At 34.3% G+C, this 13,571-nt stretch overlaps 1 protein-coding gene across 1 annotated transcript; it reads left to right on the top strand.

Annotated features, from left to right (window-relative positions):
- Window positions 1–1,813: 1,813 nt before the first annotated feature.
- On the top strand, window positions 1,814–3,901 carry LOC116021543 (probable BOI-related E3 ubiquitin-protein ligase 2). The gene is made up of 4 exons (XM_031261971.1): window positions 1,814–1,988; window positions 2,087–2,187; window positions 2,285–2,586; window positions 3,186–3,901. Exons 1-4 carry the CDS (start codon window positions 1,918–1,920, stop codon window positions 3,711–3,713), a joined length of 1,002 nt encoding a protein of 333 aa, XP_031117831.1. The 5' UTR covers window positions 1,814–1,917; the 3' UTR covers window positions 3,714–3,901.
- The last annotated feature ends 9,670 nt before the right edge of the window (window positions 3,902–13,571 follow it).

Here is a 13,571-nt window from a genome sequence, read left to right as displayed (position 1 = left end):
GGGGGGGGGGGGGGGGGGGGGTTACGTAGGGTATGACAAGGGAGGGCGGGAGTCACGTGGTGAGTGCATTTAAGCGGCGAGCGGTGGTGGTGGTTGTCGGAGTCCATGTCGGCGACTTCATCACCATCTTTCTTAATCAGCGCTGCCGTCTGCAATTGGGTAATTACTCCTAGGGGTATAAACGAATCGAGTCAAATACTTCAGTATTCGATTCGAATTCGATTATTTTGATGAGTATTCGAATTCGAAATCGTTTAGTGTTCGAATCCTAAATTTCGATTTGTATTCGATTCGACCAATTTATTCGAATATATTCGATTTGATTCGAATATATTCGATTTGATTCGAATATTCGAATTCGAAATGACTATCTTATTTTTTTTTCTAAATTTTTTAATAAATTAAAATAAAATATAACAAAAATTATCGCGACCGTCAAGATTGTTTGCCTTCGCCGAACACAGTGGCCGTGAGGAGTTTGTAATAAATTATAAATTAATTTTCTATTAAGTAATTTTATTTTATTAGTATATAAATTGTGCCAACTTATACAAATAACAAATATTTTATCATAATTTGTATTTAATTTTTATGTATTCTAAAATATGTTATGAAATATATTATATATGGAATGTTTTAACATATTGTTTAATATTATTTATTTATTTTAATCTTATCTGTTTATTAAATATTGTAAATAAAAAAAAATACTTTTCTTTTATATTATATAACAATGGATGCTAGGAATTGTATCACCATAGTTTAATGCACAATTGTAGTATGAATATGAATTCTATTTCCATATTTTAATATTTTTTTTATTATTTTAATTGTTTTAATATACAATAATAATGAATCAGAAACATTATCACAATATAAAGGCACCTCAGCAAATTTTACCATTTTCAAGGCTTTTGTAACTGGAGGACCTTGAAGAACATCCTCCTTATGGTTCGGATTGCCCGGAATCTCGTGCTTTGACTTCGAATATTCGGTAGATTATGAAAAAATCGATGAAAAGAACATAGTCACACCACATGATTGAAGACCGACTAGGCTCATTTCTGTCCACCAAGACCTTATTCTTGGGCGATGCGCAGATCTTGGAAGCGGCGGAAATCGTCGGGGACATGAAATTCTTGGAGCCCTTCGCCTGTGACCGGAGTTTCGCCGCTCTTTCGTTTTCTTTTTCGGCGAAATCCTGCTCTTTCACCGGAAAACCCCTCCTTCCAGAATCTGAAAAATACCCAAATCCAAATAAAATCAAGAAACATTGTAAAACTAATATATATACACTGTAAAACTAATATATAGTATAAAACTACTAATATATACTGTAAAACTAATATATAGTACAAACTACTAATATATACTGTAAAACTAATATATATATATATATATATATATATATATATATATACTATAAAACTAATATATATACCGTAACTAATATATATTGTAAAACTAATATATACTATAAAACTACTAATATATACAGTATATATTAGTTACTTTATATATAAGTTACAGTATAAAGTAACTAATATATACTGTAACTTTTATTTCTCCAGTCATTATTGTGGCATGGTCCACACAGCTGGTCCATACAATAATTTGCCGATCGAAGTGTAACAAATTGAGGCTAAGAAATTACAGCTTTTGTGGTTAATTACGAATTAATTATGTTTATGGATTTAAGACATTCAGCCCATTTGAATTGGACCAAAGCCCAGATCATGGGAGCCCAGCCCAAATCTTCACGCGTAAAGTAGAAATTCAACAACTTTTGAGGATGAAGATGCAAATAGAGAAGGAATCTTCATTGTCGCCTACCCCGGCCAGAATTTTGATCAGCACGACCTTTGTTTCTCTCTCCTTCCAGTTCTCTTCTTTCTCTCTCTACACTCCACCATAGCTATGGCTTTTCCTCAGCAGAAACACTTCCAGCAACCGCCGCCTCAACCACACCAACAATCCAAAGCTTTCAGGTAAGCTATGAATACCTCCCCGAAAAGTATTTAAAATTCCATTTACATTACTCAAAAACCCTAGGTTTTTTGTTTCTGATGATCATTTTTTCTCTCAGAGATTTATATAACGTGGAGGGTCAGATTTCACAGCCTGTGGCTTACTTCAACGGTCCTAATCTTCCCGATCAGTCTCAGCATCCTCCTTATATTCCTCCTTGTACGATTCCTCTTATCTTATTTAAGCTAATTACTCGATATTTGTTATGTGAATTTGATTTAATTCGTAATTTTTTTGTTAATACCTTGGGTGTCAGTTCAAGTGGCTGGATTAGCTCCTGGTACTGTGGAGGAAAGTGGGCAGGATTTGCAGTGGAATTATGGGTTGGAGCCGAAGAAGAAGAGGCCAAAGGAGCAAGATTTTCTGGAGAATAATTCTCCGATATCTTCTCTAGACTTCTTGCAGCCACGATCAGTGTCTACTGGCCTCGGATTGTCCCTTGATAATGGGCGATTGGCGTCATCCGGGGACTCGTCCTTTCTGGGTCTTTCTGGGGATGACATTGAACGCGAGCTGCAGAGACAGGATGTTGAGATTGATAGGTACATCAAAGTTCAGGTCTGTCCCTATTCATCAAAAAGGGAGAAAATTTAGATTCTTTTTCCAATATTGTCTACATATGCTTCTTTATTTGTGCCATTGATGGTTTTGATGGATCAGTTTTTGCATGAAAAAGGATATGGATATGTTCAGATTAATTTCTTGTGTCTGTATGTGTTGTCTATTTAGCATTTTGCCTATGGATGTTGCAAGTTAGTGATTTTGGAAGGTTAAAATTTTGCTTGAATCTTCTCTTGTGTGATAAACTATTCCAAATTCCAACCATTTTGATTTATGGCTTGTAGTTGATGACATTTTCTGTTCCTATTAAGTTGTATATTTGTTGCTTTTGTAATTTATAGAAACCTACTTACCTCCCCTTCCCCACCCTAACCTCCCTCCTCCCAAGGAAAAAAATAATAAGTAAATGAGTTTCAAAAGATGCCTATTTGTGGTACTACTATGAAGTTATCTTTACACTGAAACCTTGATAGTGCTTGGCCAATCAAATACATTAGTCCTTGGCTTGCTATTGACACATATCATTCATATAACTTAATGAGTCTTGATTGTGCTTCTGTTGCTTATTTGGTTTGCAATATCTTGTGTTCTGTCAGGGTGACCGTTTGAGGCAAGCTATTTTAGAGAAGGTTCAAGCGAATCAACTACATACTATATCCTATTTTGAAGAAAAGGTCATTCAAAAGCTACACGAGAGAGAGGCTGAGGTTGAAAACATCAACAAGAAAAATGTCGACCTTGAGATGCAAATGGAACAATTAGCTCTGGAAGCCAATGCTTGGCAACAGCGAGCCAAATACAATGAAAGCCTGATTAACACACTCAAATTCAACTTACAACAGGTTTATGCTCAAAGCAAAGATAGTAAAGAAGGATGTGGTGACAGTGAGGTGGATGATACAGCATCTTGTTGTAATGGGCGTGCCATTGATTTTCACCTGCTTTGCAGGGATGGCAATGAAGTGAAGAAGTTGATGACTTGTAAGGTTTGTAGAGTCAACACAGTATGCATGCTACTGTTACCATGTAAGCATCTCTGTCTGTGTAAAGAATGTGAAAGTAAGCATAGTACTTGCCCATTGTGTCAGTCCACAAAGTATATAGGTATAGAGGTTTATATGTAACTGGATAATGTGAATCTAATTTGACGCTAATGTATATGTATTCAGTGACCTTATTCCCTTATATTTTCTACACTTTATTGCTACCTGTTCAGCAAAACTATCAACTATGTATTCTCTACAAATGTACTATCCAAAGTCACAGACTTTTTTATTACCCAGTAAAAGTCTGATCTTGTTTAGGAGTCTTACATGGACAGAATAGTGGGTGTTTCTATTGTGTGTATGTATTTGCATCCATTTTTGCTTTTATTTTTTTATTTTTTTCAGCCTTTTGTTTTTCACTTCAATTGTGTTCAATTAGTTTACTTATCCCCACCTTCTTCTTTGTTGTTCCCTTGGTGCTCAAATAATAAACTACCATAGAGACAAATCTACAGATCAAACAATCTTTAGATATCCAAGGCTGTAGTTATCTTCAAGCTGCTTATCTTGGAGCCTGCCTTCAGAATTATATTTGGCCCACTACACCTCCATATTATAGTTCACAGGGAAGGAGGTTCCCTTACCTGAAAACTTCAAGTGGACCTAACAGAAAATTAACATTTTTGCCACCAAAACCAAGGCAAGAAATCAGCAGTCTTCCATGAACCTGGCATGTTTCAGGGTGTGAACAGGCTTAGCAGTCCTTCAGCGGGTTGGTCTATTCAATACTTGCTATCCCAGCTGAGTATTATCTATCATCTTTTGTCCCCTATGAGGTCAGTAATAATTGGAATTCACAGCTATAGATTAAAGTACTTTGGTGTTGATTCAGTTGAGTGACTGCCAAGACCTACTTGATTGCATTTTAGTCTGTACATTTGGTTTGGAAGAGCAGAATTAGGCTGATATTATAAAAGGGATACTGGTGTTATGCTTGTTCAGTCTGGACATACAAGCCTGAGGGAGACCATGATGCAGATGCCATGCGTGTTAGGGAGAGTTATGGAGCTAACTATTATATAGAAATGTGCATAACCTGAACTATTTTTATTGCATGTTTGCTTGAAATGTTTTGCATTATGAATAATCTGAATCAGAAAGTGCAAAGATGTGTATATGATAATATGAAGCTTATGGTATTCTTCTGTTGGTGTTGTTTCAGTCAGAGCTGCTTGGTCTTTCACTATTTCAGTGATAGATTCCTAGGATCCTAGACTGATATATGACCTTGCTTTAACAGAATCCCTTCCTTCTTGACTTGAAAGAATTGTGATTGTTTTTGAATGTGTACATACTATCGAGATATGATAGAAATTTATTTAGCTAGTAATAACAGATAGTAATGCATCATATCTTATTACTTGGCACTTGCATTGATCTAATAAATTGTTGTGTAGTGAAATATAATAATAATGGGCTTTAAGGTGGAAAATGGGAGTGTTCCAACTTCCAAGTCATGTTACCTTAAGGTGTCACTGTACTGCTACAATTACAGAATTGCCCTTTATGAATTTGAGCTTACACTCAGATTTTGAAAGGCTCCTGAAGTAACACTTGGTGGAGCCTATGGGACTGCTGTTTTATGCTTCTGGGCAGCAAAATTCTCTTTTTGAGATTCTCATCTTGCTTTTCTTGTTGGGGTATTGTCAAGGATGGATGTATTGTGGTACCAGGGAATGGAGATAGTAAAAGCAACAGGTGAGCAAAATCACCTCTTTTTATTCACCTCAGGGTGGAATTGTGTCAGAGGAGAGCTTTTCAAAGCGAATAGTCAGGAAATCATTTGCTGCTGGGGATGCGATGCTATGCTTTGCTTTTCCAATCTAACTGCAGAAAAGGGTCATGGATTTCTCCATCACCAAAAGATACACTAGAGTTCTTGAAAATATGCAGTTTGGTGCACCTCATTTGGTGTCAAGGAAAAGGGGTGATTGGTCTTATCTTCATCATAATTTGCATCTTAGTGCTGCTTTTAATCCTTATGAACTTTGCCTTTTTCTTTCTTTTCTGAGAATGAGTTTTACAGGCATGGGTTAAAGAAGATTCACTACTTCTGCCACAACTTTTTTTTTTTTCCTTTTTTTTTTTTGGATCCACAGGAAGGGGAGCATCTCAGAACAAGAGAAAACAAAACTACATGAAATGAGACTCTCTTGGAAATGTGACACCCTCCAACCCGATCCAAATCCTCCTGAACAATCTAAGGGTAGGCGGAGTACTTTCAATCACTATCAAACCCTGATCATGCAAGATGGACGGACTATCTAGTGAGAAATTAGCTCACTGCTCTATTTTGTTCTCTATAAACATGCACTAACTGAACGTCCTTCACATTTAGCTTTGGGCTTAGGTGGGGGGGAGTTCCTAAAGAAATATGAGAATTTTGATGAATGCTTTTTCTAATCATGCATTAGAAAGTGATGACAAAGAGGAAATTTGAACATGCTTTCCTCCATTATTATTACTATACTCCACAGTCCACACTACCACAAGCACAAGCTACAATGTAGAATATTCCAATTATCATTCCCACAGCACTTCAACTAGTCCCACTCCATATATGGCTTATTTGTTTTTACAGATTATTAGTTGTGTGGTTACTCCAAAGGCCATGTCTGTACCAGAGAGTCATAGGATCAAGAAAGAGTTTAGACCTTCTAGACACATAAGAAAACATTATAGACTTTAGTACTCTAATAGTCCTGTAAACATGGGATGTGAAAAATGAGAATAGTTAGTGAAAATGGAAGAAATTTTAGAGTTTCAATCATGATACAAAGGCTCCTTATATTCCCCATAAAGCTGTTTTTTTGGTTGTTGCTTTTTCTATGTTCTCTTGGTTTTTGCTATAGTGGGGTCTCTTGTGGCCTTCTAACTTCCACTTTGGTATATCTAAATTCTCTTTGGCCTGTGAGAGATAGAGAGAGAGGGAGAGAGATGGGATTTTGTTCTGGAACCCAAATATGCATTTTATACTGTGATCTCCATGCCAAAGCTGCTTGCTTTTGTAAATCCATCAATTTGTAGGTCTGCCAAAGTGTAAGCTGTCTGTGTATATTATGTATGGTATTGGGACTCATAATCCAAAAGGCTGATTCACTACCACTTTGACTTCTTTAATATTATACCAAAAAAACTTTTATAACTCCCTATTACTTTTGGATTAAACTTGCCTATAAATGGCGAAACTCTCGCCACACAGCCCCACACTCCGGCTCGACAGGATTGTAGATAGGTAAATTATGGTGACTCATCGGTCCATTAAATGAGAGGACCAGTGCAGGTGCCCACAAGGAGCAAAACTCGACCTCACATTGTACCAGGTGCCCACAAGGAGCAAAACACGATCTCACACTGTACCTGCTAGAGTTCAGTCCTATGTTCTTGCCCACTATTTACCACACAGGAATCAACTGAGTTACTCGTGCAAACACTTTATCTCCTGAATTCAAAGAAAAATGCCTGCATATAACAGGGTGTCACCTTCAATGAAGGAAAATTGGGGGGAAAAGGGTAGTTGATGGAGAAAGAACATGTGAGTTGCATCCTGCAATGAGTGTGTAGATTTTTTTTATTTGAGTACTACTGACTCAGGTTATAATGTAGTATCTGAGTCAACAGTTGACTCCACTGAGGCTCGAACCCACTCCCATCATTCATGTGGGAGTGTTAATCGGGACACCGGATGCCACTTGACCACAAGGTTTTTGGCGAGTGTGTAGATTAGTTTGCCTTTTGAAAGCAATTCATCAACCAGTGTTTCATGGTACATAAATAAACTTATTTGACCCATTATCTGTCATCTGTTATCTTATGGAGCTTCCAATCTTCCATGGTCCACTCAATCTGCAAACACAATACTATATATGTATTGTTTGCCTACTTAACCCAAATTTGTGTACAGGCATGATGCTTGTACTAGGTGATGATAATTTTCCCTAGTACTACATGCATGCATGAAAACTCTTACGAAGAATGCTTTCCCGTATTGGACACATTCTCTCATCAGAAATTTCATCGTAAAAAAAATATATTTAGAGCCTTTTTAAAAGACATAGCATTTTAGGGATTTAATTAATTTTTTGCTTTTAAAAAAAAAGCCCATATTCTTATTCCTATATCTACACACACACACACATTTTTTTGTCCTCTTACATTTTTAAAAGCTACCATTTTTTCATTTTTAAATAATGTCAATTTAAAATAAAAAATAAAAATTCCATACTACTTAATTGTTAGGCATATAATGAAATAAAATTACCACTTTCCTACTTAATATAACTTGTGTAGTGATAAATGCTTGATCTGACAATTAGTATTAAAGCAGGTCATGATTTCAAATCAACTATAATTTAATTATAATTTTGACTTATTGGTAATAATCAGGATTTAGTGGTGGAATCAAGAGGATTCACCCAACCCCAAATTGGGATAATAATGAAATGATGATTCAGTGATGATATACCTTATAAACTTCTCATCATCAAATGTCCATTAAAATTGATGGTGTTAAAAAAAAGAGGTTAATTATAGATAGCTATATATCTTAGCTTATTAGGTTTATGATGAGATATTCATTGCCCCAATCAAATTTACAACTCATATATAGTACTGTGTCCATATGCAGTAATTATTGGGCGTGTCATAAAATTTCACTTTTTAAAGCATATATATATGTATGGTTTTGCAAGTAGATGCAGATGTGTTTTGGGCGGTGGTTTGATGTATATGCAAGAAATGATGGCCTGGCCATGGAGGGACCCATTCAAATTTTAATGGACTTTTCTTGATTTTATCATCACAGTTTTATCCTTAGATTGAGGAGTTTGTGGACAACTTCCATTCACTACTTTCTTTTTGGTATGTAAATCAAAGATTTTTTTTAAAAAAATTTAAATTATTACCAATATTGATAATATTGAGTATAATTATATATAGTACGAAGTAGGGTTAAGTTCTAGTGCAATCATGTCTTAACATGTTACTGGTGTGTTCGCACCATTAGTAATGCAAAAGAAGTACTAATAGTGTTAAGAAACACACAACAAAGAAATGCACCAATGCACTACAAAACACACGACGTACTTCACCACACCTAATTGTGCGTTTTCAAACACTGTGTGATGCATTTATGTCTACCTAATTGTGCATTTTTTGGTGCATTGGTGCATTTCTTTGTTGTGCGTTTCATAACACTATTGGTACTTTTTTGCATAACTAATAGTGCAACTGTATCGGTCACACGTTAAGACATGATCGCATTTAAACTGACATCGCACGAAATATATCTTATTGTATTAAGCTTTAGTTAATTATATATGTAGCTTTAATTTACAACCCCTTATAGACACACAAAATAACTTAAATGGATTGAAGGAAAGAATGGTTTCTAATAATAATAATGAGTTTGCCATAAGTTCCAATGTTGTAACATTATTAAAGTGTTAAATAAAACATAATCTTTAATTTCCTATGTGGGGCCGTTATAAAGAAACAACAACTTTTACGGAGTATATGTTTTACCGTTCATCAGCCACAGTATAAAAAGAAGAGAACAGAAGAAGAAGAAAAAGAAGGTGATGTCCATGTGATTCAACAGCCTTTGTGTTCCCCTCTTCGATCAATTTTAATTTTTATATTAACAAAACACTGTTTTTGCCCTGAAATGAGTTCTCGAGTGATTAGAACATAATTATCATATCAAAATATTTTACGATTTTTGTCAATATCAATTGATTCTCTCGATTAAACTCATCGTACATAGTTTTCTTACTGCGATTTATCTCTTTTACATATATATATTTTGCGATTTTTGTCAACACCAACTTTTTTTTTTTTTTTTTTTTTTTGTGTGGGGCATTTAATTAATCTTGTCTTGGACTCTTTGGTCATATGGCGTTATTGCATATGCTTGTACTAATCTTACCCAAATTTGTGGGGGCCGGATCTCCCATCAAACGGGTCTAATCATCTTTTGGTGCAAAATAATATGAGCAATTTAAATTATTTCTTATATGGTTAATCTCACTATGATTGATTACTTAGCCTTTTAGCCATCCATATACGTAGAAGGTAATAAGTAGAGTTAATATCACTTTTTATAGGTAATAAAGAGAAATTTGTTACTACTATTTGATGTTTGTATTGAAAAAAAATTATTATTCGAGAATCATATTCTATTCACTCGGTCACTTATTTGAGGCGATTAATAACACTTTTAATCTAATTATAATGATACTTTCATTCTTAATCATCAACTATTAATAATTTGACTACTTTATCTTACTTTTTAAAATTCACCAAAAGTGATCAAATCTCGATCTAATAAATAAAGCATTTGCAAGAGTCCTAGTATAACGTGTGATTGAATATTCGGTATCAAGCAAACTCAACGAGTCCAATCTAGCAACTAATTACGGGAAGGGAACAAATGCGCAGACTATCTTGCCAATCTAGGTCTTAGTAGGGAGTGGGCTGGGGTACGTACAGTCCTTGATGCCCCCCGGGGGAGATGATAGGCCTCCTTGTTGGCAACGCGGGCATGCAGTGCGGTCTCTCATAGAGTGAGATAGTGTCGAGGTGTAGCCTCTCTTACTTCACCCCCAAAAAATGAATTGACAACCCAAATAGTGGTCTAAACTTGAAAATCTAACAACCCATAGGTTGATAAATTGATTTACCTCTTTGTTACACAATATATTTTTAGACAGCGGTTGCGAATTTTATCATAAATTAAAATTCTTATTATGCAACTCATACAATTTTGAGAATGGGTATGATCTTTTACTATGCAAAAAATCGCTTTTGCTACACAATACACGCATGCTAGTGAAGAGATAGATTTCTTTTAAGAGTAAGTTGAATTGCTTTTAGTGTGTGTTTGGTAAAGGAGCTTTTGCATGGGAGAATTGAATTTGTAGGTGTTTTTACCACCCAATCAATCAAAATAACAACTTTTCTTTGACCAAAGTAAAAACATATATGCTTACTACTCTTGAAATAAAGTTTTCACTTTGTGTCAAGAGGCCCTTTATTGAAATTTGAATCTTGATAGTACTATAAGTAGCCACTAATGGATGTCCATATACTCAATAAATAACATCAACAATATTCTTAATTAACCAAAAAAAAAAAACTTTTGGTAGAAAAAAAAACAAAAAGAAAACCTAATACCCAAAAATTATACAAAACAACCTAACAATTGATAAGCAAACTATTAATACAATTATAAGATCAAACTCTATGATCGAAACTCAAGCCGGATTCATATTCGTGTCACATTAATAGAAATATAATATCGGATATTGTATATAAAAAGAAATAAATGTGAGAAAAATTTAAATTTCTAGCTTTTAACTTCAATTGAGATTTTTGTATCAACCTAGCTAATAGCAAAGAGGTCATATGGTGTATATATGAATTATGGTGCAGTGCATATATGAATATTATAAACTGTAAATCTAAAACCACCACCCACACTTGACAAAGAGTGTTTCTAAGTTTATTAAAAATTACTCCGAATAATTACAAATCTAAAATCACCACCACTACCTTCACAACCACCTACATGAGCAAAGTTACAACATAAGAAACAAACTTAAATTTTGAATCAATATATAAAGAACCTAATGTTAATTGGGGTTTTTGTTCTTATTTTTTAGGTGATGAGAGAAACTGGCAATCATGCATAATCCAAATATATGTATAAGATTCACCTTTATTTCCTTATATATACTTAACAATTAAGATTACATGCATTTTGATAACAAGATACTAAACTAATTAACCTTTAGACTTCTATTCAACACGTACAAACTTTTTAATACGAGAGTCACGTTACATGACTCGATCTTTTCTTCTTGGACTCTTCCATTGTTTTGGGTATATATAAAGTGTTGGTTTTATCGCCGTGCAGAAGGGTCCAAAGAATGGGACAAAAGAGAGTGTGGGAAGAGACAGACCAAAGAACCCTAGCAAGTGGCATTGTGTACTCATATGCAATAATATGACTTTGTTTTGAATCTTGTACGTTCTCGTTTTTCCCAACTTTAGCATAAATTAATAATAACATCAGTATTATAATATGGAAGAAAAAAGATATATATATATATATATATATATATGTATGTATGTATGTATGTATTGTATATAGTAGTAGTAAGATACATATAGATACAAGATATAGTGAGGTAGCTGGCTAAGCTAGGGCCTAGAATTAAGAGTGGGGTTTTGATTTGTTTGGACGATGACTTAATTTAACCTTATTCTGTCTGTGTTTTAAGCTGTCTCTCCTAGAAATTCCCATATGCAAACAATAAATTATGATTATATTTTGTATTGTTTTATGGGCAGTTGTCATGTGAGATTGGGCGGTGTGGGGTTCACTTTTCCTCTGCGTGCGTTTTTGAGGTCCATTTTATAGAATAGAATCTTCTTGCCTCTTCTCTTTGTCACATCTATCCTATTCCTATACATACATTGTATTATTGCATTTTACTTGTATCAAATTTCTATTTCTTATCTAAACAACTCATACGTTGTAGCATGATCCTTGATTAAACGCACATTATTTGATCATTTAACTTAATTATTTTGTCACTTAACATCCTCTAATTGCTATCTTGATGCATAATTAAGGAAGATATTTGTTCACTTTTATAACTAAGTTAGGGAGTAATTTAATTTGATTTGATCATTGCTATTAATTATATTTTAAAAAGTGTGATGTTACATTTTTCTCTTCATCTCACCTTCTAATTTTCACTATTTTATGTGATAATATTTAATTGATTCTTTGTATATATCTAATTAATAAGGGTTTAGAGTTTAGGGGTTGTGAGGGATTGTGGACTCTCATTCCTTAGGAGATCTTAGGAGTTCAAACTCTTTTTCATTCGGCCGGGTCAGTGCAAACGGTGTGTAGGTCTCTAGTTAGGGTCTACTAATCTGCTAGTTCACAGTAATCAATAAATATAAAGAGTTTTATTTTTTTTTTGAAAACAATATAAAGAGTTTTATTGTTGTATTATAAGGTAAAATTAGGAAGAACAATAACATTTATTTTTAAAAATCAAAAGTGTAATTAACTATAATAAATATGATGATCGAAATGACTGAAAGGTTAATTTTAATTTATTATGATAGGTTCTGAATTCAAAGTTGGAATAGCATTACTATTCACATATATGATTGACTACTAGGATGAGTTATGAAACTCATGTATGTATGTGTCACATAAAATGGAGTTTCATGTGTACCATATCACACGCTCACCATAATTGTTTATCTAAGGTAGACTTCACTCAAATTACACCTTAAAACAGTTGTTGTAGGCTATTTAATTTTGTAAATAAAATAAAAAAAAAGTTGAGATAAATATCTTAAAAGGAGTGTCAAGTGACCGGGAGGAGCATGATTCTCGTCATGAAGGTCATGAGTTCGATTATTTTAACACTCTCCCGGTTGAACTCGTCATACATGGTCTTTTTAGCTAGTACAATTTATCTCTCTTAATTTGTCTCTTATTACATAAAAACGAAGTTTATTTAGTGCACATCCTTTAACCATGATCAATGCTTTCTTTGGTAACTAAAAAAAATTGAAGTTAACATAGAGTAAAATAAAGATGAAAGTAGGTGGTGCATCTAGATTGATGCAAGGTGTAAGAAGGGTGCATGTGAAATATTCCCACGTATAAACATGCAACATGAATGGGAGATGAAATGGAGGCCAGGGTGGTAAAAAAACAATATAATTAATTAATTAAATTAGTATAAGTCAGGCCAGGGAAAGATTATGAGATATATGCCATAAAAATCAAAAGCAAGAATCACGAGAATGGCATATAACACAAATACGTACAATACAACCATATATAAACAGATTAAAGTAAGGACTGACCCCCCCCCCCCCCCCCCCCCCCCCCCCCCCCCCCCC

The sequence above is a fragment of the Ipomoea triloba genome, chromosome 6 (assembly GCF_003576645.1).
Source record: "Ipomoea triloba cultivar NCNSP0323 chromosome 6, ASM357664v1".
NCBI lineage: Eukaryota > Viridiplantae > Streptophyta > Magnoliopsida > Solanales > Convolvulaceae > Ipomoea > Ipomoea triloba.
The sequence above is the reverse complement of the archived record's forward strand: the minus strand, read 5'-3'. Positions and strand labels throughout refer to the sequence as shown.